Raw genomic sequence first — 27,454 nt, 5'->3', positions numbered from 1 at the left:
AGGAGAAGTAATAAGGGGTGACAAGGAGTTGGCAGAAGAACCAAATTAGTATATTGTATTAGTGTTCTGCAGTGTGCCAGATGTTGAAGGGTGCAAAGGAAGAGAAATGAGTACAGTTATTATTACAAGGGAGAAGGTGGTTGAAAAGCTGAAAGACCTAAGGGTACGTAAGTCACCCGGAACAGATGAACTGCACACTAGGGTTCTGAAAGACGTAACAGTAGAGATTGTGGAGACATTAGTAATGATCATTGGATAAGATAGGACAAAGTCAGCATGGTTTCCTTAAGGGAAAATCTTGGTTGACAAACCTGTTGGAATTCTTTGACAAGATTATAGGTAGGATAGATAGAGGGGATGCAGAGGATATTGTATATTTGGATTTTCAGAAGGCCTTTCACAAAGGGCCACACATGAAGCTGCTTACCAAGTTCGTGGTATTCCAGGAAAGTTACTGGCAGGATCAGATTATTGACTGATTAGTAGCAGGCAACCAGTGGAAATAAAAAGAACCTTTTTTGGTTGGCTGCCAGTGGTGTCCCATAGGGGTCAATGTTGGGACCACTTCTTTTTTTGCTGTATATCAATGATTTAGATGATGGAAAAGTTGGCTTTTTTTTTAACCAAGTTTGCAGATGATACGAAGGTTGGTGGAGGAGCGGGTAGTGTTGAAGAAACATGTAGGCTGCAGAAGGACTTAGACTGATTCGGAGAATAGGCAAGGGAGTCACAAATGAAATATAATGTTGGAAAATGCATGGTCATGCATTTTGGTAGTAGAAGGATATATGCAGAGTATTTTCTAAACGAAAGAAAATCCAACAGTCTGAGATGCAAGAGGACTTCAGAGTCCTTGTGCAGAACACTCTAAAGGTTAACGCAGGTTGAGTCAGTGGTGACGAAGGTAAAGGCTATGTTGGAATACACTTCAAGAGGTCTAGAATATAAGAGCAAGGATGTGATGCTGAGGCTTTATAAAGCACTGGTGAGGCCTCACCTTGAGTATTGAGAACAGTTTTGGCCTCCTCATTCAAGAAAAGATGTGCTGGCATTAGATAGGGTTCAGAGGAGATTCATAAGGATGTTTCCAGGAATGAAAGCATTGTCATACAAGGAACATTTGGTAGCTCTGGGTCTGTACTCACTAGAGTTTAGATGGATGGGGGGGGGAGGGGGGGGCGGGTGATCTCATTGAAACCTTTTGAATGTTTAAAGGTATAGACAGAGTAGAGGTGGAAAAGATGTTTCCCACGGTGGGGGAATCTAAGGCAAGAGGGCTCAGGCTCAGGATAGAGGGGCGTCCACATAAAACAGAGAGGCAGAAAGAATTCTTTAGCCAGAAGGTGGTGAATTTGTGGAATTTATTACCACAAGCAGCTGTGGAGGGCAGGTCATTGGGTGCATTTAAGGCAGAGCTTGATAGGTTCTTGATCAGACACGGCATCAAAGGTTACCGGGAAAAGGCTGGGGAGTGGGGCTAAGGAGGGGAGAAAGGATCAGCCATGATTGAATGGCAGTACAGACTCGATGGGCCAAATGGCCTAATTATGCTCCTATGTCTTATGGTCTCGTGTCCTCAGAAACCAACTGCACTGCAATATAGAAAAATGCTAGCTGCATACCCCAGACATTTCCTTCCTGCATTTACATCCTTTCACACTAAGGCATAGCCATGGACCCAGAGAATGCGTACGTTGTGTTTGAACGGCCCGGACTGTGTTCCCTCAAATTGCTACAGTGCTTCTTGGGCTTCTCCAACTTCTACCACCAAATTGCTGCTCCTCTCACTTCCCTCGCCAAGTCACCTACCTCACGAATAACCTGGCCTGCTGCTTCAGACCACACTTTTGAGGAGCTCAGGAGCTGTTTCACCACCAACCCCATCCTCATCCAAACCCCGCCAGACCTTTTGCAGTAGAAGTTGACGCACCTGACATGAACACTTGGGCCATCCTCTCCCAGCGAGTAGACAGGAGGACACAATCGTGTTCCACCTTCTCGCGTAAGTCCAACTCTACACAGCTCCATTATGGATTAGGAGGCAGGGAGCTACTAGCTACTAAATGGGTCTTGGAGGAAGGGACATTGGCTGATAGGAAACACAGAGCCCTTCCTGACCAGGACCAACCACCAGGACCTCATATCCATACTACAGACCCTCCAAATCAACCCACCTCACACATTGGGTCCTCTTTGAACAATTCAACTTCATCATCTCCAACAGGACTGGTTCCAAGAACACTAATGTGGTCACCCTGTCACGAGATTTTGATCCAGCTGAAAAAAAATTATCCTTCATCCCATCGTTACATCCTCTCATACCCGTGCCCCGATCATCTGAGACCTTGAGAACCAGATACACCAGGTCCTCAGAGGCACACCAGCAGGCATACTCCTCGCCCATCTCCTGGCACACAGTCACAAGACGGACTCCGGATTTTCTGCGACGCCGGTTCTGATGGCCCACCATGATTACAGATGTATGTCAGTTTGTCACTGCCTGCCCTCAATGTTCCCATTCCAATTCCTCCAACCAGTGGCTCTCTCAGCTTCTTCGGCTCTTACCAGTCCCTCGAAACCCATGGTGCTACATTGCCATAGACTTCATCACAGGCTAGCCAGCTTCTGATGGGGCCACAGTATTCATGTCAGCTCCCTCCTCTGCACATCAGTGAATCGGTCTTCTGGCTATCATAAGAAGACCATCAGTCAGAAAGAGCCAGTCATCAAGTTTCTGCAATGCTTCGCCACCTCTAACCCTTCCACAAGGAAGAAGTATCTTTTCTGGGCCCAGCTGTCCTACAATCTACAGACTCCCTCTGCCATAGTATGTCACCCTTTGAAGTGCTTCATGGCTACAACCCTCTGCTGTTTCCCGCAGAGGAACCAACGGTGGGGGTCCTGTTTGCAATGCTTAGAAGGGGCTACAGAAGGCTATCCTTGATGCCTATTGTGCCTACTCCTGTTAAGCCAACGGCTGGTGGCACCCAGCTGGACTACACAATCCTGGGGACCGTGTCTGACTGTCCACCCAAGATCTGCCGTTGCACATTGCCCTCACCCAGATTCATTCGCCCCTTCAAGATTACCCATCACCTCTATCTAGTTACTTACCATCTTCAGCTGCTACCATCCCTCAGGATCACATCTACCTTCCACATGTCGCGCCTCAAGCCCCTTATCTGTGGGCCACTCAACCCACCTGAGCCTGAACCTCCAGGGCCAAGTGTCGGGGAAGATGGTCCAGTGTACACCATTCACCACATTGTTGTGGATGGGGTGTGCAGTACCTGTTCAACTGGGAAGGGTATGGGCAAGAAGAGAGATTTTCTGGACCGTCCAGCTTTATCTTGGATCCATCACTCATCAAGGATTTCCAGCACTCACATCTGGATTTTCCATGGTCATTGGGTACCGACTATAGGGTGGGGTGGGGGGGGCGGTGTTGTCAGGCTTGCTGTTACAGGCACCTCCCAGTCTCCACACAGCCAATAAGAGTCACCTGCAACTTGTTTCTAGATCATCACCTGCAGCCTATTTAAACCCAGCTCATGTCCACAATCTTTGTGCACTAATATGAGCCAGCCACCCTCAGCCCATTGCTCCCAGCCTTCAGTTACCTTTTTTTCTGTTGTGTTTAGTATCCGTTACCTCTCATTTCATGACCCCTTGTGGATTATTATGTTGCAGTTAATTATTAAAGTTATCATTCACTGCTGAATTATTTCTACTGCTTTGTTTTTGGCTCAAGCCTCCTCTACATTTCCTGACAGACTTAGCCTCCACTGCCCTCTGGGATAGAAATATCTGTAGTTTCACCATCCTCTGAGTGAATGTTTTCTCCTCATCTTCGTCAAAAATGTCTTACTCCAAGTTTTGAGATTGTGACATCAGCCTCTGCCACCCGACATCCAAATGATACATGCCACTTCCTTACAATGAGGATATGCTGGTGATTCTTAACAGAAGGTTTAAAGTTTAGGGTACATTCATTTAAACAAGACAATTGGAGAATTAAAAGGGAGATGAAGAAATATTTTCTTCCAGGCAGGCAATAAGGGCCGGGTACTCACTAGCAGGAGGGGTAGCCTGCTCACTGTCACCTGAGCAGTGGTAATCTGCAGGACCACAATCTAAGTGCTGGATATGTAATTAGTACAACAAGTATTTTATTTGGCAACTTGCTGTGATTTGTTTTGATTTAATAAGTGCTTCATCTGAAAGCAATAGCAGGAACTTGCAAATAACTGATGAACAAGTGAGATGTATAAAATACAAAAGGCAGGACATTTTGAATATGAATAGACCCTAGAGAACTCATTATCCACTTGCTGACCTTACGCTGAAATGTGCAACCTCATTTGACACCATTAAGGAACAGCTTGGCAATTGCCGTGCTGAGATCCTCCATTGGGCAGGGTCAACCATGAGTATTGCGTCCTACCTGTCTCGGTGATACACAAGCCAGGGCAGCAGAATAAGGAGAGTAAACTATTGCCCATGCAGCTGGCTCCCCCTCTCCATACAGATGCTGAATCCATAGGAATGGTAGAGACTGGTTAGATTTTGGCACTAGCAATGTTGCAGGAGTTGCCAGTCAGCATTGAACTCAGTATAGGACTACTTTGGGGATCCCAGCTCTGGGGCTTTCACATGAACCCTTCCACATGAGTGGGTATAGCTGCAAGGCAGCAGATATTTGAGATGAGACCTTTCCTTCCCCAAGATGAGCTGCCAATCACGGCCAACGAAACCCATCTGCCCAAAGTGACTGGTTTGAAGGTGCCACAAACTCGCCTTTGCCCCTTCTCCTATCAGTAGAAATTGTCCTGACAGGCTTTGTAGTTAACCACACATGAAGGCCAGGAGCTGGACATGATTGTCAGAGGCTAGTTGAGATGCACGCTATTTGAAGCATTTAATAGGTAGTGAAAGATAATCCCCACTACCTCCCCCAGCTATGACGATCTTATGGAACAAAAGTACTGCTTACATACCCTCTGAATGGAATGAAGAGTGCTGTCAAAGTGGACATAATGAAAGATTTAAAAGATGCCAGATGAATAGAAAACAACAGAGGTGGGCGGAATATAATAAGACCATAAAATGTAGGAGCTGAATGAAGTTATTTGACTTATTGAGTCTGTTTCGTCATTCCTTCATGGAGATTTATTTTCCACTCTCCTGCCTACTCCCATAGCCTTTGACTTTCTTCCTAATTAAGAATATATTAACCTCAACTTTAAATATACCCAATGACCTGGCCTCCTTGGCTATTTATGGCTAAGAATTCGACAGATTCACCACCCTCAAGCTAAAATATTCATCCTCATGTGTTTTAAAGGGATGTCTTTCTATTCTGAGAATGCGCCCTCTGGTCCTAGACTCTCACTCTATTGGAAATACCTTCTCTACATCCACCCTATCTAGACTTTTCAATATTTGGTAGGTGTCAATAAGATTCCCCCTCATTCTTCTAAACTCACATGAGTACAAACCCAGAGCAATCAAGCGCTCCTCATCATTAATGTTTTCATTCCAGGGATCACTCTTAAGAATCTCCTCTGGACTTTCTCCAAATCCAGCACATCCTTTCTTAGATATGGGGCCCAAAGCTGGTCAAATATTCCAATTGAGGTCTGACCAATGCCTTATAAAATCTCAGCATTACATCCTAGCTTTTATATTTTAGTTCTCTCAAATTGAATACTAAGATTGCATTACCTTCCTTACCAACTCAAACTGCAAGTTAACCTTTAGGTCAACTCCCAACTCCCTTTGCACTTTGAATTTCTGAATTTGCTCCCCATTTACAAAATAGTCGATTCCTTTATTCTTTTTACCAAAGTGCATGACCATTCACTTTGCCACACTGTATTCCACGTGCTGCTTCATTGCCCATTCATTGCAAGGATGTAATGCTGAGGCTTTACAAGGCACTAGTGAGGCTTCACTTGGAGTATTGTGAGCAGTTCTGGGCCCCTTATTTAAGAAAGAATATGTTGATATTGGAGAGGGTTCAGAGGAGCTTAATGAGAATGATTCCAGGAATGAAAGGGTAATCATTTGAGGGGCAATTGATGGATCTGGGCCTGTACTTGCTGGAATTTGGAATGAGGGTGGATCTCATTGAAACCAATTGAATGTTAAAAGTCCTAGAGATGGTCGATGTGGAGAGGATGTTTCCGAAGGTAGAGGAGTCTAGGAACAAAGGGCACAGCTTCAGAATAGAGGGATGTCCATTCAGAATGAATATGAGAAGGGAGTTCTTTAGCCAGAGGGTAATGAATCCGTGGAATTCCTTGTCATAGGTAGCTGTAGAGGCCAGATCATTGGGTTTATTTAAGGCAGAGGTTGAAAGGTTCTTGATTAGTCAGAGCATGCAAAGTTACAGGGGGAGAACAGGGTTGAGAGGGAAATGAATCAGTCATGATGAATTACTGGAGAAGACTCAATGGGCCAAATGGCCTGATTCTGCTCCTATGTCTTATAGTCGTATGGTCTTCTTCTCCTAATGCATTCCCATTCCCATTCTAATATGGCAATCCATGGAATTCGCAGACTTCCTACTTCCTGAACACTTTTTGCCCTGTCACCTATCTTCGTATCATCCACAAAATGGGCTACAAAACTATCAATTCCTTCATCCAGATCATTAATATATAACATGAAAAGAAGCAGTCCCAACATCAACCCCCGTGAAATACCATTAGTCACCAATGCTGGAGGAACTCAGCAGGCCAGGAAGCATCTAGGGAAAAGGCACAATTGATATCTCAGGCCGAGACCCCTCGGCAGGACAAGAGATGAAAAGATGAGTTGGAGATTTAAAGCTGGGGGAAGGGGAGAAAGAAATACAAGGTGTCAGGTGAATCTGGGAGAGGGAGAAATGAAGTAAAGAGCTGGGAAGTTGATTGGTGAAAGAGGTACAGGGCTGGAGAAGGGGGAGTCTGATAGGAGAGGATAGAAGGCCATAGAAGAAAGAAAAGGGAGGAAGGAGCACCAGAGGGAGATGATGGGCAGGCAAGGAGATGAGGTGAGAGAGGGAAAGGGGGATGGGGAATGGTGAAGGTGCGGGGGACATTACCAGAAGTTCAAGAAATTGATGTTTACGCCATCAGGTTGGAGGTTACATCGAAGGATTATAAGGTGCTGTTCCTCATTGCAACTGTAGAGGAAGCTATGGATTGCCATATTAGAATGGGAATGGGAAGTTGAGTTAAAATAGGTGGCCACCGGGAGATCCCGCTTCTTCAGGCAGGTGAAGCGTAGGTGCTCGGCAAAGCGGTCTCCCAATCTACGTCGGGTCTCACAGATATACACAAGGCCACACCAGGAGCTCCAGACGCAGTATGTGACCCCAGCAGATTCACAGATGAAGTGTCGCCTCACCTGGAAGGAGTGTTTGGGGCCCTGAGTGGTAGTGAGGGAACAGGAGTAGGGGCAGGTGTAGCATTTGTTCCACTTGCAAGGATAGGTGCCAGGAGGGAGATCAGTGAGAGGAGAAAACAACGCCAGGAGGGAGATGATTTGACTAATCGAGTCTGCTCCACCATTTGACCATGGCTGATCCAATTGTCCTCTCAGCCCCAGTCTCCTGCCTTCTCCCCATATCCCTTCATGCCCTGACCAATCAAGCATCTATCGACCTCTGCCTTAAATGTACAAAAAGACATGGTCTCCACAGCTGCCTCTGGCAAAGAAATCCACAGTTCCACCACCCTCCAGCTACAGAAATTCCTCATCATCTCTGTTCTAAAAGGATGACCCTCTATTCTGAGGCTGCGCAATCTGGTCGTAGCCTCTCCCACCATAGGAAACATCCTCTCCAAATCCATCTATAAAGGTCTTCCACCATTTGATAGCTGTGAATGAGGTCATCCCTCACTTTTCTGAATGTCGGTGAATACAGGCCCAGAGCCATCAGACACTCTTAATATGCAAGCCATTCGATCCTTGAATAATTTTCATGAATTTTCTTTGAACCCTCTCCAGTTTCAGTACATCCTTTCTAAGATGAGAGGGCCAAAGCTGCTCACAATACTCCAAGTGAGGCCTCATCAGTGCTTCATAAAGTTTCAACATTACATCATTGCTTTAATATTCTAGTTCTCTTGAAATGAATGCTAACATTGCATTTGTCCTTCTCAGCCAGTCTCAACCTGCAAATTAATCTTTAGGGAATCCTGCAAAGGACTCCCAGGTCCCTTTGCATCTCAGATTTTTGTATTATCTCTTCATTTTGAAAGTAGTCAATCTTTTCATTTCTTTCACCAAAGTGCATAACCATACACTTCTCAACACTATATTCCATCTGACATTTCTTTGTCCATTCTCTGGATTCTCCCGGTTCCGGATGGACAGGTTTAAAAATCTGTCTGGGAAGAGTAAAGGAGGAGGGGTATGCTTCATAGTCAACAATGCTTGGTGCGACCCCTAGAATGCGTATGCCCTCAAAACCTTTTTTTCCTCAGACCTGGACACTGTTCTGCACACCCTACTGGCTGCCTAGGGAGTTCATTGCTGTTATCATCACAGCAGTGAGCATTCCAACGCAGGCTGATACTGAGCTGGCTTTCGAGGAACTGTACGAGACCGTCAACACGCTGGAGACTGCACACCCAGAGGCTGCCTTCATTGGTGCCGGTGACTTTAATCGAGCGTCGCTGATGAAAGTCTCTCCAAAGTTTTGTCAGCACATCTAGGTAAGCATCCGTGGAGATGGTACACTTGACCACTACTACTCTCCCTTCCATAACACTTACAAAGCTCAGCTTTGCCCAGATTTTGGAGAATCAGATCACTCCTCAATCTGTTTTTTTTTACGCACTGGCAGAAGCTGAAACAAGAGGCGTCCATAGTTAAAACCGTCCACTATTGGTCTGAACAATCGGTCTCCATGCTGTAGGACTGCTTTGATGACGTTGACTGGAATGTCTTCCATGATGAGAATGTCTCCGAGTTTACGGATGAAGTCATGTATTTCATCCGGAAATGCATCGAAGCTGTTGTCCCCCAGAAGTCAGTCTTGGTCTTCCCAAACCAGAAACCCTGGATCAATAGTTCCGTGCAAGCAGCACTTACCACGCGACATAGAGCTTACATTGCCAGCAGTCAGCAGGAGCCCAAGGAAAGCAGCTACGACCTGTGCAAAGCTATCAACGCTGCAAAACAACAATACAGGGACAAGATTGAGTGAAGATTCACTACAAATAGCACACGAGACTTGTGACGAGGGTTGCATACCATCACAGACTTCAAAGCCAAACGTGGTGCCACCAACATTGCGGCCTCTCTCCCAGATTACTTCAATCACTTTTACACTCGGTTCGATGTCGCTAACTCTGAGCCTCCGAGGAAAGCCACTGCAACAAGTTGCAACCTCATCGTCTCTGAGACTGAGGTACACAGATGTTTCCACCGAGCGGATAGTCACAAGGCTGCAGGACCAGACGGCATCCCAGGGTGAGTACTCAGGTTGTGCGCAGCACAACTGGCAGGTGAGTTTACTGATATCTTAAATCTCTCCCTCTCACAGTGTAGAGTGCCCTCCTGCTTCAAATCATCCACTATTGCCCCGTACCAAAAAAAGACCAAAGTAGCATGTCTGAACGACTGGCGTCCTGAAGCATCTGCCTCAAAAATAAGCAAATGCTTTGAGAAGCTGGTAAAGGACTACATCTGCAGCATGCTACCACCCAAACTGGATCCCCTATAATTTGCCTACCGGCACAACTGATCAACACACAACACAATAACCACTGCTCTCCATAGCGTCCTTACACATCTGGAGAAGAAGAACGCTTATGTGAGAATGCTGTTCTTGGACTACAGTTCAGCAGTCAACACCATAATTCCCTCCAGGCTCGACAGGAAGCTCAGAGACCTCGGCCTTGACCTGTGTTGCGCAGCTGGATCCTGGACTTCCTGTCAGATCGCCAGCAGTTGGTGAGTGGGCTCGCTCACATCCACCCCTCTGACACTCAACACAGGAGCCCCTCCATGCTGTGTACTAAGTCCCCTCCTTTATGCCCTGTATACCCATGACTGTATCACCACCCACAGCTCCAATCTGCTAATTAAATTTGCGGACGACACTACATTGATTGGCCTTATCTCAAACAATAATGAGGTGGCCTACAGGGAAGAAGTCATCTCTCTGATGCAGTGGTGTCAAGAAAACAAACTCTCCCTGAATGGCACAAAAACAAAGGAGCTGTCTATGGATTACAGGAGGAATGGACATGGACTATTGATATCACTGGATCTGGGGTTGAGAGGGTAAACAGCTGTAAGTTCCTTGGCATGCACATCACCGAGGATCTCATGTGGACTGTACACACCAGCTGTGTGGCGAAAAAGGCACAACAGCACCTCTTTCACCTCAGATGGTTGAGGAAGTTTGGTATGGGCCTCCAAATCCTAAGAACTTTCTACAGGGGCACAATTGAGAGCATCCTGACTGGCTGCTTCACTGCCTGGTATGGGAACTGTACCTCCTTTAATTGCAGGATTCTGCGGAGTGTGGTGCGGACAGCCCAGCACATCTGTAGTTGTGAACTTCCCATGATTCAGGACATTTACAAAGACAGGCATGCAAAAAGGGCCCAAAGGATCATTGGCAACCTGAGTCACCCCAACTACAATCTGTTCCAGCTGCTACCATCTGGGAAATGGTACCACAGCATAAAAACCATGACCAACAAGTTCCGGGACAGCTTCTTCCACCAGGCCATCAGACTGATTAACTCATGCTGATTGTATTTCTGTTACATTGACTGTTCTCTTTATTATCAATTACTATGTTTGCACATTGCACATTCAGACAGAGAGGTAACATGAAGATTTTTATTCCTCATGTATAGTATGTGAAGGATGTAAGAAATAAAGTCAATTCAATTCAGTTCAAGCCCTTCTGTAGCCTCTCTACATCCTCGACTACCTACCCTATAGCTATCTTCATACTTTAGATGAACTTTGTAACAAAGCCATCAATTCCATCACCTAAATCATTGACATATAACATAAAAAGAATCTGTCCCAGCACAGACGCCCTGTGGAACACCACTAGTTGTCAGCAGCCAGGCAGAAAAGGATCCTTTGTCACTCTTTGTCCCCTGCCAATCAGCCACTGCTTTATCCATGCTAGAATCTTTCCTGTAATACCATGAGCTCGTAGCTTGTTATGCAGCCTCACGTGTGGCACCTTGTCAAAGACCTTCTGGAAAACCAAGTACTTAACATCGACCAATTCTCCTTTGTCTATCCTGCCTGTTACTTCTTCATGGAATTCCAACAGATTTTTCAGGCAAGATTTTCACTTGTGGAAACCATGTTGACTATGACCCATTTTATCATTTGCCTCCAAGTATTCTAAGACCTCATCCTTAATAATTGACTCCAACATCTTCCCAACATTGAGGTCAGACTAACTGACCCATAGTTTCCTTTCTACTGTCTCTCTCCCTTCTTGAAGAGTGAAGTGACTGTTGCAATTTTCCGTACCAGAGCCATTACAGAAACTAGTGGTTCTTGAAAGATCTTTATTAATGCCTCCACCATCTCTTCAGCTACCTCTTTCTGAACTCTGGAGTGTGCACTATCTGGTCCAGGTGACTTATCTACCTTTAAACCTTTCATTTTTCCAAGAACCTTCTCTAGTTATGGCAACTTCAAATACTTCATGTTCCCCGACACCTGGAACTTCCACCACACTGCTAGTGTCTTCCACAATGAAGACTGATGCAAAATACTACTTTACTACTTCTCCAGCATCCTGTTCCAGCAGTCCAATATTCACTCTCGCCTCTCTTTTACCCTTCATGAATCTGAAAAAACTTCTGGTATCTTCTTTAATATTATTGGCTAACTTACTTTTGTATTCCTTATTTACCTTCTTAATTACCTTTTTAGTTGCCTTCTGTTGGTTTTTAGAAGCTACCCAATCCTCTAACTTCCCACCAATCTTTGATCTATTATGTGCATTCTCTTTGGCTTTTATGTTGGCTTTGACTTCTCTTCGTAGCTGTGATTATGTCATCTTTCCTTCAGAATAATTCTTCCTTTCAGGATGTAATTATCCCATGCTTTTTGAACTGCTTTCAGAAATTTCAGCCATTGCTGCTCTGCCATCATCCCTGCCAGTGTTCTTTTCCAATCAGTTCTGGCCAACTCCTCTCTATATCTCTAATTAAATGTTGATCATGAGGGTGCTTACCCAGCTACATTGTAAGGATCTGTAATAATTAATGGTTCACAAGATGAACGGCAGAAGTCAATCAATGATTAAAAATACTTGACGAAAGTCTACCACAGATATTGCTTCAAGAGCAGATCAGAGGCTGGGTATACTGTGGTGAGTGATTTCCCCAGAGCACTTCCAATAGTTTCAATGTACAAGTCAGGAGTGTGAAAGGTTACTTTCCACTTACCTGAATGATCGTTGGTTAAAACCATCCAGGACAGAGGCTTCCTTGTTTACCATCTACAAAATGCAGACATTTGTTCAACTAGGGCATTCCATGTCCTCCAACCACTGTGCAGCACAAAAAAAGGAGACACATTTGAACATTGTCACCATGAGGAAATCTGCAGATGCTGGAAATTCAAACAACAACACACACAAAATGCTGGTGGAACACAGCAGGCCAGGCAGCATCTACAGGGAGAAGCACTGTCGATGTTTCGGGCCGAGACCTGATGAAGCTTCTCCCTATAGATGCTGCCTGGCCTGCTGTGTTCCACCAGCATTTTGTGTGTGTGTTGTTGAACATTGTCACCTGCAGGTTACACTGAGAACAATATATCATACTAAATTTGAAATATTTTTTGATTCCCCACCTTCACTAGATCCAAATCAAGGACCTCCCTGCCCTATAGCACTGTTGGAATATCTTCACCAGAAGGACTGCACTGTTCAAGAAGGCAGTTCACCACCACATTCTGAAAGGCAATTAACATCTGGTAATAGATGGTAGCCTATCACCAACATCCATATCGCAAAAAAATAGACAAGTTGAAACACGATGGATAAATATTTTTCATTCAGCAGTCCTCTCTGATAGACTAAAAAAGGGCCGGCTTGTCATTATACTAATTCAACATCTGTTGTTCTTTGCTGATTCACTTAAATACATTATTTGCATTTGTCTTCATTTGGAGCTGGAACTAAAATAATGGAATCACTTCAGTTCCAGAGAGATTACAGAAATGAGTAACATCCATTGTGTTCGTTGCATATAATTAACGTGTTTAGAAACAGTTAGCTAAAAGAGATCTCAAAATAGTCTCAGCTCTAACATTGGAAAATGGAATTCATGTGGCACCCCAGGACCAACTTTATGGTTGAAATGAGAACAAAGTGGTAATATTAGGTTAATCAAGAAGAAAAGGTACATGATATGCCCTATCATGCCTCCTCTATCTTGAAGAATAGTTCAACCTAAGCATGTAGATTTTGTAAAATCTACCACAGCTTTGCTGGTTTATGCTCAGTGTCTCTTGTAGAAACCTTATGAGATACGATAAAGTGCGCTCATTCTCCTGTACATTCAGGAAAGGACATATACTATGCCACAATCAAAAGAGGCATCAGCATACAGGAGACTGGTGAGCAGCAGCCCTCAGGGAAAGTGTGAGAAAGTGCTTCATCTAGGTAAGGTGTTACTGCCAGGCAGCTGGCAGTATCAGCATATTATAACATGTATTTGTCAGCAGAACTTTGGCACAGTCACTGTTGAAATGTCATAGGGACAATAATAAGTCCCTTTCCACTTGCTCTTTGCAAGGTTCTTGCTGCCCAAAAGTTTAAAGGAAATAAGTGATCCTTGATAAAATTCGTTGACTGACAATCAAGACAGAAAGAAGTTTACAATAAGCAAAAAAAATCATTTTCAAAAGTCAAAAGAAATATTCTCATGGAGTCCATCACATTCCTTCTTGTCTGTGAGAATATTTCTGTCCAGCTGTAGTTTATGAATGTCATTTTTTCACTCTCAAAATGATCATGCAATAGCACAAGAGCTAATGTGCAAATGGACAACAGTTACTGTTGATATAATAGCTTCCACTGTTCGCCTTAGTCATAGAATTCTGTACACTGCAATTCTGTCCCTCTCCATTTCAAAGCTGCATTTTCAGACATTGCCACTTGGGCTAAGATTGCTGAATAGAGTTAGGTTGGCTTGCCAAGATGGTCCAGGTTCAATCTCAGGAGCTGCCTCCCATGTTTCTTCTTCCTGTAAGAATTTGCAGCTGTAGAAGGCACACCGGTGGTCAGAATGCTCTGGCTATGTGAGGTCTCGATAGCAAGAGCGCTAATTGTTCACGCTGTTTTGGCACCAGCTTGCAGAACGCTCCTCTCATTGGGGTGTGATGGGCAACACTGTGTGCCAGTATATCTACAGCAGTGCCTCAGTCCGGCTCAGTCAGAGGCACTGCTGCTGGAGTAGGTGGGTTCCAGGTTTACCTTAGGTTCTACACTAAAGTCAGATTAGCACTCTCAAGCTGTACTAAAAAGGTTTGGCACTAATAATAACTATCAGATGAAGTATTTAATCATATGATTTCTCATGAACATAAGGGTTCTTGTGACACCATAACAAAGCCTGGATAAGGATCTGTTGCCTCCTTGCCAATATCTATGTTTCAATTGCCTTCATTCAGAATTTTTTTAAAAACTACTCATTGTTATGGCTTCATTTTTTGGGATCTTGCTGTGCAAAGATTTGCCTCTGCATTCCTTTATCAATCATGGTGCCCTTTAAAAAGTATTTAACCTGCTGCTGCAATAAACCGACGTCTTGACTTCATTGCTGAGCAGCTTTGCCAATTTACGGATTGTTCTGTGAAATCTATTTCGTTTTGCTAGTCAGCTGGCCATTCAAGTTGTTAGTTGGATTTCAAGAAGGAGGTGTCACTAACAAATAAAATTCTATCCAGATTGGCTTCACTTAAACCTGAAAGTTGCTATCCTTTAACAAGGAGGAACTGACAAATCAATGCTCGAACCTGGTGAACCCTGCAGTTTCTGCTCATTAAAGTCCAGCAATATTCCTATTCAGGAGGTTCCAACTCTGGCACTTGATTCCAAACTGTTTGGTTCACAGTAAGTGGGACATGTCCTAAGGGAGCTTATGTCAAGCATGTAGAAACACTTTGGTTTGGGAATCTTTAATCATGGTAATATACTTCAGCACATGTCAGACACTTGGCTGAACAAATCCTTTTAAATTAATTTGGTTGACAGAATTCTCTTCAGTAGAGTGTTAAAGCATTTTATATTAATAGGGTGGAGGATTATTCTAGGTGGATATAATTGACTGTAATTTGCAACATTACCATTACTCTAAGAAGTAGTCAGGACTATACTGACTACTGCAGGGACTTGCTGGCCCAAAAATAAATATTGGTGTTTCTGACTTTGGATAAGAGAAAACTGGGAAAACTTAATTTAAATATCAGACCTTCTGTCTGTTTTTTTAACAAATGTTTTTATTCTCCCTAGAGTGTGTTTTAAATTCCCTACCAGTAAGGCTGCAATGGAATATTCTTTTCTCTTCAATGATTTATTATTTTCATTCTCTCACACACTTTGTTTTTCTTTTTTTGTGTGCTTTTGTTTCCTCTTAGGATTGCCTGAGATTGTTTATAACTGGATCATTCTTTTTCCTTTATCGAATGACTTTATGTTTACATCATAATTGTTAGGATATAAATCTCATGACCCTTTACATGTATTGGCAGCCAGTTTTTCTCTGGAATGCCAATGTTATAGTATACAGGAGGATTTTATTTTAACAGAATTGGGAAGGTCCATCCAGGAATGACAGCTGCTTTATTTCAAGCAAAACCTCTTTTAAGAGATTTTCTGGCTATGCAGAGATGTTCTGTTCTCTTGATCTTTTGGGCACCCGTACATGTACATGGATGGTGCTGCTGATGGATTAGATTAGATGCCTCAGAAAGAAATGGAGTATTCTTCTCATTAGACATATTGTATTCTGTAACTGAATTGGAATAATCCAAAAAAAAAAGAAAATGAAATAATGAAGAGATTGCTCAACTTTTCCATTCACTCATTTGTGAACCTATACATGATACATTGACAGATGGCCAGGTTTGCATTCCATTGTTATCAAGACAATGGATTTAAGCATCATAAGGGACTTGAAAAATACCATTCATGAACCAGATGAACATTAGGGTTCATCTAGGGTTCTGAAAGAGGAAGCATTAACAATGATCTTTCAAAAATCACTGGACTCTGGCATGGTGCCAGAGGACTGGAAAATTGTAAATGTCACTCCACTCTGAAAGAAAGGAGGAAGGTAACAGAAAGGAAATTATAGACCAGTGGCTGGGAAGATGGTGGAGTCAATTGTTAGGGATGAGGTTATAGAATACTTGGTAACACAGGACAAGATAGGACAAAGTCAGCATGGTTTCACTGAGGGAAAATCTTGCCTGGTGAACCTGTTGGAATTCCTTGAGGAGATTACATGTAGGGTAGTGAAAGGGGGTGCAGAGACTGTTGTATATTTGGACATTCAGAAGGCCTTTGACACACACATGAGGCTGCTTACCAAGTTAACCTACTTACCAAGTATTACAGGAAATTTATTAACATGGTTAGAACATTGGCTGGTTGGTTGGAGGTAGCGAGTGAGAATAAAAGGATCCTTTTAGGATCCTTTTCTGGTTGGCTGCCAGTGATTAGTGGTTTTCTTCAGGGGTTGAAGATGGAACCGCTCCTTTTTATGCTCTATATCAATGACTTAGATGATGGAATAAATGGTTTTGTTGCCATTTGCAGATATAGGAAGATTGGTGGAAGGGCAGGTACTGTTGAGGAAACAGATAGTCTGCAGAAGGATTTAGACAGATTCGGATAATGGGCAAGAAAGTGGCAAATGAAATACATGGTTGGAAAATGCATGGTCCTGCACTTTGGTAGTAGAAATAAATGTGCAGACTATTTTCTAAACGGGGAGTAAATCCAAAAATCAGAGATGCAAAGGGACTTAGGGGTCCACGTGCAAAACACCTTAAGGGTTACTTGCAGGTTGAGTCAGTGGTGAAGAAGGCAAATGCAATGTTAGCATTCATTTCAAGAGGCCTTGAATAAAAGACAAGGATGCGTTGCTGAAGCTTTATAAGGCACTGGTGAAGCCTCAGCTTGAGTATTGTGAACAGTTTTGAGCTCGTCATCCAAGAAAGAGGATTCAGAGGCTATTCACAAGGCTAATTCTGGGAATGAAAGGGTCATCATCCAGGGAACATTTGAAGGCTCTGGGTCTGTAGTCATTGGAATTTAGAAGGATGAGGGGAGAATCTCATTGAAACTTTTTGAGTGTTTAAAGGTGTAGACAGAGTATATGTGAGAAGGATGCTTCCCATGGTTTCAAGCACGTGCTTGAAGCTTTCTAGATAAAATGCTATAGCCCCATTTATTCCTATGAATCTCTAGTCCACGACTGCTCAGTGGAGAAAGAGCATTCTGGATGGTATTGACTATATCTAAGCCATGGATCAGGAGAAGGCAGCAGAAGTAATGGACCAACTCACAAACTATCCCCTCCTTGCCCCTTCAGCCACATCCTGCTCCATTTTGGAATGGTCCGCCATTCCCCTATAGACCTCATTATCCATCTCAGAGCCCATTAAGCTGGAGTGGAAGTCTTCCTGAATCCCAAGGAACTTCCCAGTAAGAACCAGGAGAGAAAAATGGCTTCATTGAGTGAGGGGTTTTGTACATCATAGTGATGTACAACAGCCCTAATTTAATTGCGATAGAAAGAAAATGTTAACCTTTTTGATGATGCTCTGCTTACTGGAGTAATTTTTGGGCAACAGAGGCTGGAATTGTATCTAGCTATTTATTAACCACTGCCCTACTGGCTGTTGGACAAATGGGTTTGCTGAAGTATAAAGGCATCACTGTTATGGATTTTCAACAGATTCTCCCAATGACTCACACATTGGCCAAGAAAACTGGTAATTCTGGGAACTAACTGTTGAGTTGCATGGTGGCAAATTGTTGTTCTGAGGACTGAGAAAACATATAGACTGATTTCCAATTCTGTATTGTTGGTGTCTCTCATAATTTCTCACATTACAGACAGGGCCAGCTGATGGCTCATATATACACTCCAGGATGCAGTTTAATTTCCAGTGTGTCTTTCAGCTAACCAGAATCAATTATAACACTTGAGTTTATCAAACTTTTTGTTATATAAAGAATCCAGCCAGGAGCTACCAACTTCAGTCTTAAACAATCCATTCTCACTAAGTTAAAAAAAAACTCTTCCATCTAATCAGGCACAACTGCGCAAGCGCGTGGATGTCAGCCAATGAGAACAGCGAAAAGAGTTTAAAAGGAGACACCTTACAGAGCAGGTGACAGAGTAGAGGAAGTCAGAGTAGGAGGACTTAGGCTCAGAGGGGCTTTGGCGATAATGGGTTGAGGTGAGGTAGGTTTCCTGTGTAGAATACAGACAGGAAGAACGTGCGTGATGCCAGTGTTCTGTGCTCAGTGCCAGATGTGTGAAGTCCTAGAGACTCCCAGCCTCCCAGAAGGCCACATCTGCACCAGGTGCATCGAGCAGTTGTTAGGGAACTGGAGATGCAGCTTGATGACCTTCGTCTGGTCAGGGTAAGTGAGGAGGTGATAGATAGGAGTTATAGGCTGCTAGTCACACCAGGGCCTGGGGAGACAGATAAGTGAGTAACAGTCAGGAGAGAGAAGGGCAGGAGTCAGAGGCTAGAGAGCACCCCTGTGGTTGTACCCTTGACAATAAGTACTCCTGCTTGTGTACTGTTGGGGGGATGGCCTACCTAGGGATAGCAACAATGGCCACACCTCTGACACAGAGTCTACCCTGTGGCTCAGAAGGGTAGGGAAAAGAAGAGGATGGCAGCAGTGATAGGGGACTCTTATAGTTAGGGGGTCAGACAGGTGATTCTGTAGGTGCAGGAAAGAAGAACGGATGGTAGTTTGGTAGTTTGGTCTCCCAGGTGCCAGGGTCCAGGATGTTTCTGATCGTGTCCATGCTATCGTGAAATGAGAAGGTGAACAGCCAAAGACTGTGGTACATATTGGTACCAGCAACATAGGCAGGAAAAGGGAGGAGATCCTGAAAGCAGACTGCAGGGAGTTAGGAAGGAAGTTGAGAAGAAGGACCACAAAGGTAGTCATATTGATGGTTTGAAATGTGTCTATTCTTAGAGCATGGATCAGTACTTGGAGCTATGATTTCATGGCCATTACGGAGACTTGATAGCTCAGGGGCAGGAATGGTTTCCTCAAGTGCCAGGCTTTATTATGTTTCAGAAAGGATAGGGAGGGAGGCAAAAGTGATGGGGGCATGACACCGTTGATCAGAGATAGTGTCACGGCTGCAGAAAAGGAGGGAGACATGGAGGGATTGTCTACTGAATCTCTGTGGGTGGAAGTTAGGAACAGGAAGTGGTCAATAACTCCACTGGGTATTTTTAATAGACCACCCAATAGTAACAGGGACATCAAGGAGCAGATAGGGAGACAGATACTGGAAAGTTCTCCCAGGTGTAATAATAACAGGGTTGTTGTGGTGGGAGATTTTAATTTCCCAAATATCGATTGGCATGTCCCTAGAGCGAGGGGCTTAGATGGGGTGGAGTTTGTTAGGTGTGTTCAAGAAGGATTCTTGACACAATATGTAGAAAAGCCTACAAGAGGAGAGGCTGTACTTGATCTGGTATTGGGAAATGAACCCTGGTCAGGTGTCAGATCTCTCAGTGGGAGAGCATTTTGGAGATAGTGATCACAATTCTATCTCATTTACCATAGCATTGGAGAGGGATAGGAACAGATAAGTTAGAAACATGTTTAATTGGAGAAAGGGGAAATATGAGGCTATCAGGCAAGAATCTGGAAGCATAAACTGGGAACATGTTCTCAGGGAAATGTATGGAAGAAATGTGGCAGATGTTCAGGGGATATTTGTGTGGAGTTCTGCAAAAGGTACATTCCAATGATACAGGGAAAGGGTGGTAGAGTACAGGAACCATGGTGTACAAAGGCCGTTATAAAGCTAGTCAAGAAGAAAAGAGCTTACAAAAGGTTAAAAAACTAGGTAGCGATAGAGATCTAGAAGATTATAAGGCTAGCAGGAAGGAGCTTAAGAATGAAATTAGGAGACCCAGAAGGGGCCATGAGAAGCCCTTGCTGGACAGAATTAAGGAAAACCCCAAGGCATTCTACAAATACGTCAAGAGCAAGAAGATAAGTCTTGAGAGAATAGGACCAATTAAGTGTGACAGTGGAAAAGTGTGTACTGAACCAGTTGAGATAGCAGAGGTACTTGATGAGTACTTTGTTTCAGTATTCACTATGGAAAAGGATGTTGGCGATGGTTGGGATGTCTTAAAGTGGACTGAAAAGATTGAGCATGTAGATATTAAGAAAAAGGATGTGCTGGAGATTTTGGAAAACATCAAGTTGGATAAGTCTCTGGGACCAGACAAGATGTTCCCCAGGCTACTGTGGGAGGTGAGGGAGGCGATTGCTGAGCTTCTGGCGATGTTCTTTGCATCGTCAATGCAGATGGGAGAGGTTCCGGAGGATTGGACAGTTGTGAATGTTGTTCCATTATTCAAGAAAGTGAGTAGAGATAGCCCAGGAAATTATAAACCAGTGAGTCTTATTTCAGTGGTTGGTAAGTGGATGTGGAAACATTGGAGAGGGTACAGAGGAGATTTACCAGGATGCTGCCTGTTTTAGAGAATATGCATTATGATCAGAGATTAAGGGAGCTGGGGCTTTACTCTCTGGAGAGAAGGAGGATGAGAGGAGACAGGATAAAGGTATACAAGATATTAAGAGGAATAGATAGAGTGGACAGCCAGCGCCTATTTCCCAGGGCACCACTGCTCAATACAAGAGGACATGGCTTTAAGGTAAGGGGTGGAAAGTTCAAGGGGGATATTAGAGGAAGGTTTTTTACTCAGAGAGTGGTTGGTGCGTGGAATGCACTGCCTGAGTCTGTGGTGGAGGCAGATACACAAGTGAAATTTAAGAGACCACTAGACAGGTATATGGAGGAATTTAAGGTGGAGGGGTATATGGCAGGCAGGGTTTAAGGGTCAGCACAACATTGTGTACTATGCTGTATTGTTCTATGTTCTAGGCTCTATGTAGATTGATGGAGAAGTTCCTGAGAGAGACATAATATAATTAGGAATAGTCAGCATGGCTTTGTGAAAGGCAGGTTGTGCCTTACGTACCTGATTGAATTTTTTGAGGATGTGACAAAACACATTGATGAAGGTAGAGCCATAGATGTAGTGTATATGGATTTCAGCAAGGCATTTGACAGGGTACCCCATGCAAAGCTTATTGAGAAAGTAAAGAGGCATGAGATCCAAGGGACATTGCTTTGTGGATCCAGAACTGACGCCTACAGAAGGCAAAGAGTGGTTGTAGTCCTAGTCTAAGGGGATCCTTATATTTCTTAAGTGCATTGTTATATCCTAAAAATGTAGATGAAAAGTCATTGCAAAATCCTACTGGTTTGCAGTGGATTTTCATGAAATTTAAACAAAACTGGGCTCTCAATAAACTGCAAACCAAAGGAAATTTGGATCTGTCAAAACTTTACAATGACTTCTGAAAGCGACATTGGACCCTGCTGTCCAACCCAGGATAAAACCCTGTTACAGTCAGTCTTTCTCATGATCCCCTGGTATCCACCTCAACTTCCAACCCCTGGATCTTTCCACATAATTTGTTGGAGCCTTGGACCTGACCACCTCACTGTTGTTGGGTTTGGAGCCTTGGATCTGACCATCCCCAATGCTTTCGTGCTCAGATTTGAATAGTGTCGAATGCAGATCCTTGGATCCCCAAACCACTCGACTTTCAGACATCAGACCATCTTCACTTGTTGCAGCAGAGAGAGAGGGGATGGGCAGCAAATGAAACCTGAATAATGAGACCATATTTTGCTCTTTCAAACTCCCTCCCTCCTTTTCTCATCCCTCTACATCTTTCTCTCTTTTCTACCCTGTTTATACACATTATTTCCACTCCCATCCCAATTTATTTTCCTGTCCTTTATCTCTTCCCCACATTACCCAATTCTTGGCCTCTCCTTCTTCATCTCCTTCCTTCTTTCCCACCTCTTTCTCCACTCTTCCACTCTATCTCATCCTTTCATCCATGCTGTCAGTATCTCTCTCTCTCTCTCTCTCTCTCTCTCTCTCTCTCTCTCTCTCTCTCCCTCTCTATCTACTAATGCCCTGTCTCAAAGCTAGACTATAAGACATAAGAGCACAATTAGGCCATTCAGCTCATCAAGTCTGCTCTGTCATTCCATCATGATTGATTTATTAACCCTCTCAACACCATTTTCCTGCCTTCTCCCATAACCTTGGATGCTCTGATTAATCAAGAACTTAATAACTCCACTTTAAATATACCCAATGACTTACCCTCCTCAGCCATCTGTGGCAATGATTTCCACAGATTTACCACCCTCTGGCTAAAAAAAAACTCCTCCTCATCTCTGTCCTAAATGGATGTCCCTCTATTCTGAGGCTATACCCTCTGATCCTAGACTCACCCGTATACTAAACATCCTTTCCACTTCTACTCTATCTAGGCCATTCAGAAATCTGTAGATTTCAGTGACACCCCCTTATTGTTCTGAACTGCTCTGATTACAGGCCCAGAACTATCAAACGCTCCTCATAAGTTAATACTTTTATTTCCAGAATCATTCTTGGGAACTTCCTCCAGACCTTCTTCAATGCCAGCACATCTTTTCTTTGATAAGGGGCCAAAAACTGCTCACAATACTCAAAGCGCAGTCTGACCAGTGCCTTCTAAATCCTGAGCATTACATTCTAGTGTTCACAAAGTGAATGGTAACATTGTGTTTGTCTTACATACCACCAACTCACCCTGTAAGTTAGCTGTAGGGAATCTTGCACGAGATCTCCCAAGTCCCTTTCCACCTGTGATTTTTGAATTTTCTCCCCATTTAGAAAATAGTCTATGCCTATATTCTTTCTACTAAAATGCATGACCATGCACTTCCTTACACTACACTCCATCAGCCACTTCTTTGCGCATTCTCCCAGTCTGTTTACGTCCTTCGGCAGACTACCTGCTTCCTTACCACGATCTGCCCCTCCGCCTATCTTTGGATCATCTGTGAACTTGGCCACAAAGCCGTCAATTCTGCCATACAAATCATTGGCACATAACTTAGCAAGAAGTGGTCCGAACACTGAACGCTGCAAAACACCACTAGTCACCGGTCAGCAAACCAAGAAAGGTCCCCTTTATTCCCACTCTTCGCTTCCTGCCAGTCAACCAAACTTCTATCTATGCTGGCATCTTTCTTGTAATACTATTTCCTATCTTGTTAAACAGCCTTATGTGTGGCACCTTGGTCAAAGGCCTTCAGAAAATCCAAGAAAACAGCATCCACTGACTGTTCTTTATCTATCCTGTTTGTTATTTCCTCAAAGAATTCCGACATATTTGTCAGGCAAGATTGCCCCTTAAGGAAACAATGCTGACTCTGACCTATTTTGTCATGTGCCTCCAACTACCCCAAAATGTCATCTTTAATAAAGGAGTCCAACACCTTTCTGAGCACTGAGGTCAGGCTAACTGGCCTATAATTTCATTTCTTCGACTTCCTTCCTTCTTAAAGAGTGGAGGGACATTTGCAATTTTCCAGTCCTGCTCTTTGGACCAATTCAAAATATAGTGATGAATTGAATTAATGAATTGACTTTATTTCTTACATCCTTCACATACATGAGGAATAAAAATCTTTACCTTATATCCTTATAATAAATAGAACAGTCAAATAGAATACATAGAGTACACTCAAATCAGCGTGAGTTCATCAGTCTGATGGCCAGGTGGAAGAAGCTGTCCTGGAGCTTGTTGGTCCTGGCTTTTATGCTGCGGTACTGTTTCCCGGATGGTAGCAGCTGGAATAAGTTGTGGTTGTGGTGACTCGGGTCCCCAATGATCCTTTTTTCACACCTGTCTTTGTAAATGTCCTGAAACATGGGAAGCTCACTACAAATGCGCAGGGCTGTCCGCACCACTCTGCAGAGTGTGGGAGGTACAGTAACCATACCAGCCGGTGATGCAGCCAGTCAGGATGCTCTCAATTGTGCCCTTGTGGAAAGTTCTTGGGATTTGAGGGCCATACCAAACTTCCTCAACCATCTGAGGTGAAAGAGGCATCCTCGGTGATGTGGATGCCCAGCAACTTAAAACTGTTTTCCCTCTCAACCCCAGATCCATTGATGTCAACAGGGGTTAGCCCATCTCCATTCCTCCTGTAATCCACAAACAGCTCTGGTTATTGTGGACAATAAAGAATCAGAATGGGTCTTTTTCCAAATGGAAAGAAGATTGTAATGTGGAAACAGTGTGAGGTCGGTAAGAGAAATGCAAAGGCAGAGTTTTCTTCAAATGGGCAAAGACAATAGGTGTCAAAATACAGACGAATCTGGGACTTTCCATGCATAATTTGCAAAAGAGTTCACGGGTAGGAGCAGAAGGTAGTTAGGAAAGCATGTGGGTTTTTGTCCTCATTGCAAGAGGGTTGGAGTTTAGATATAAGGTAATATTTTGCACAGCAGTGTAACTTTAACCCCCCCTTGAGACACTCAACATAGCAGACCAATAGTAGCAGTGCATAACATAGAAGAGAGAGTGGCAGCAAAAGGAGGAGTTTAGTGACTGCAACTGTTTTGTTGATAATAATGGCTATTTTGCTGCAAATGTATGTGTCACGTTCTCCTTCGGGTGTAACGAAACGCCGAATTTAACGTCCGGATAAACCACAGTTAATAAGAACCAGATCGCAGTAAGATTAACCATTTACTGTTCACTCTTCACATTAACATATGGTGAAAACTGTTGATAAAACAATACAAGATTGATACAGTATTTGTTCCTTCCTTAATATCACATTTCAAGTGTAAATACTTGCAAAGGTGACTATAACTACATTACACTAAGGTGCAGTATACAGGGAGAGTTTACCTGCTCCATTGACTACTTTAAATACACTTCCATGCAAACTATCCGCGACTCTTTAACTAACGAAAGCATAAACATTATCTACCGACGTTACCTCTAACAGGATCACTATTAACATCTTAGTTCAATATATCGATTATCTATTAACTTACAGCGTTGCTCTCACTGTGATTTCTCATGCCTGCAAAACTGCTTGTGCTCAGGTGAGCCTCGTGGAAAGCCCCCACCCTCGCGCTAATTTCAAACCGGTGTTTTCCCACAAGACGCGGCGAAACCGGATGTGACGTCATCGCATGCCGATATATTTTACATGCAATGAATACACTTTAAACACTTCTAATTCTAACTAGAAAATACTATTGAATGAATTACTAAGCGAAAATATTATAAACTAAATAACTGTCGTAAAGACAGCACACTCCCCGCTTGACCTTCGTAAGGTCACAATGAGCAGAGTACAAACTTAGTCTCTTAATCAGTCATTGGGTAGAAGTAGAATAACTTCTGTAACTGGCCTTTGGTAAATTTTCACATCGCCTTGGTCGGTAGTCTTCAATTCGATCTTCCTGACATGTCCATCCTCGCTAGGGAATGTAGCAGTGATTCTGGCCATTGGCCAGCTGTTGCGGGTGATCTGCTTGTCCCTGAGCAGGACTAGGTCTCCGACTTGAAGATTCCTGCGGGGTTCTGTCCACTTTCGTCTCTGTTGCAACGAGGGTAGATATTCCTGTCTCCAGCGGGACCAGAACTGATTCGCCAGAGCCTGGACTTGTCTCCATTGCTTTGTGTACAGATCCCTGTCTGAAAAGTCTCCTGGTGGAGGAGGTGCCCCTGCCTTCTGCGTAAGGAGCGTTGATGGCGAAAGTATAAAGGGGTTTTCTGAGTCAGAAGACACAGGTAGGAATGATTGTGCGTTTATAATGGCTGTGACCTCTGCCATTAGGGTGCACAGTACCTCGTGGGCCAATCGGGTGCGTTGCTGTATCTCAGGTTTCCTTTTCCAGGTTTTCCGTAAGGACGTGAACCGTTTGACTGCCTGCTCTTTGTTATCTGGTGAGCACTGGCGTGGTTCTCTGATTGGCAATGGGGCAACCCCATTATTTGCTTCATCTCTGAAGACCTTGGTGTCTTTGGGTTTTAAAGAAATGGTATCTTGAGCTGATTGTGCAAGTTTGTTTCCGTGCTCGGTTTGAACGAAAACTGACTGACCTAGCGTCTCGTCGGTTACTTTACGCTTGGTAATGTCTTGTTGTGCTTCTTTGATGCACGGGACACTCGGGCAGGGTTGAAAGATTGAATGGCGGCCACTCTCTAGCACATTGGTCTTGAGTGTGTTAACCATCGGTTTGTGTACGTCACCGAGACACACCTCTCCTATCACCACCCAGCCCAGATCCAGACGTTGCGCGAAGGGGGCGTTGAGTGGTCCATTGATCTGCTGCCTAACCTTGTGTACCTGGATAACATCTCTTCCTAATAGCAGGAGTATTTCCGCTTTCGGATCCAGTTCTGGGATGTGTTTGGCGATGTGGTGGAGATGCGGCTGGTGTAGCACCGCACTTGGTGTCGGGATCCCAGCGCGGTTATTCATGATTTCATTGCACTCTAAGAGCGGGGGGAGACAGATGACGACTTTACCATCCAGGGACTCGATCTGGATGCCTTCTGCCTTCCTCCCTTGGGTTTTCATGTTGCCTGAGCAAGTTTTGAGGTAGTATGGGAACCGCTCACTCTCAATGTTGAACAATTTAAAGAACTCTGGACTGACTAGTGAACGATTGCTCTGATCGTCCAGAATCACATAGGCTTTGATGGCCTTGTCTTTGGCTCCTTTAGGGTACACCTTAGTGAGGCAGATCTTGGAACAAGAACGACTCGACTGAGCTTGACCGCAAACTTCTGTACAGTTCGTGCTGACAGCTATTGACCTAGAGTGAGCCTCTCCCTCCCCGCCGTCCCGTTGTGGGGGTGAAGGAGTACTCTCGGTTTGCGGTGACAGGTCGGGATGCATGGCCTCGACGTGATCTGGGCTGCCACATTCCGGACACTTCACGGCAATCGTACACTCTCTGGCGAGGTGAGAGGTTGAGGAACAGCATCTAAAACATATTCTTTTCTCCTTGAGAAGAGCCGTCCTCTCTTCAAGGGTTTTTTCCCTAAACATTCTGCATGCTTTCAGGGGGTGAGGTTTGTTATGCAATGGACAATACTTGCCAGGGTCGTTGTTAGTCGTAAGGGCTTCGGTCTTGAGCACTGACACGGGTTTATCAATGTTGAAAACATTCGAAACGGATCTGCCTGGCTTAGTGTAAATCGAACTGCTTCCTGGACCTACAAGGCTAGGGTCGTTTCGCCTCTTCGCCTCCTTGCACACAAACCTAGTGAGGAGCTCAAAGGGAG

General features: G+C 44.0%; 1 protein-coding gene across 2 annotated transcripts in view; it reads right to left on the bottom strand.

The window, feature by feature from the left end:
* Positions 1 to 27,092, bottom strand: part of LOC132380327 (uncharacterized) — a 107,493-nt gene extending 80,401 nt beyond the window's left edge. The window contains exons 1-2 of one of the 2 annotated variants that reach the window (XM_059949078.1): positions 25,207 to 27,092; positions 12,432 to 12,535 (exon numbers count right to left, since the gene is read on the bottom strand). In XM_059949078.1, coding sequence (XP_059805061.1) covers positions 25,530 to 27,065 — 1,536 coding nt within the window. In that variant the 5' untranslated portion in view covers positions 27,066 to 27,092 and the 3' untranslated portion in view covers positions 12,432 to 12,535; positions 25,207 to 25,529. Of the gene's footprint in view, positions 1 to 12,431; positions 12,536 to 24,813; positions 24,929 to 25,206 lie in introns of those variants that run through there. The other variant, XM_059949079.1, reaches the window with a different exon arrangement.
* Between the last annotated feature and the right edge of the window lie 362 nt (positions 27,093 to 27,454).

The sequence above is a fragment of the Hypanus sabinus genome, chromosome 23, assembly GCF_030144855.1.
Source record: "Hypanus sabinus isolate sHypSab1 chromosome 23, sHypSab1.hap1, whole genome shotgun sequence".
Classification (NCBI taxonomy): domain Eukaryota; kingdom Metazoa; phylum Chordata; class Chondrichthyes; order Myliobatiformes; family Dasyatidae; genus Hypanus; species Hypanus sabinus.
This window is presented reverse-complemented; position numbering and strand designations above follow the sequence as displayed.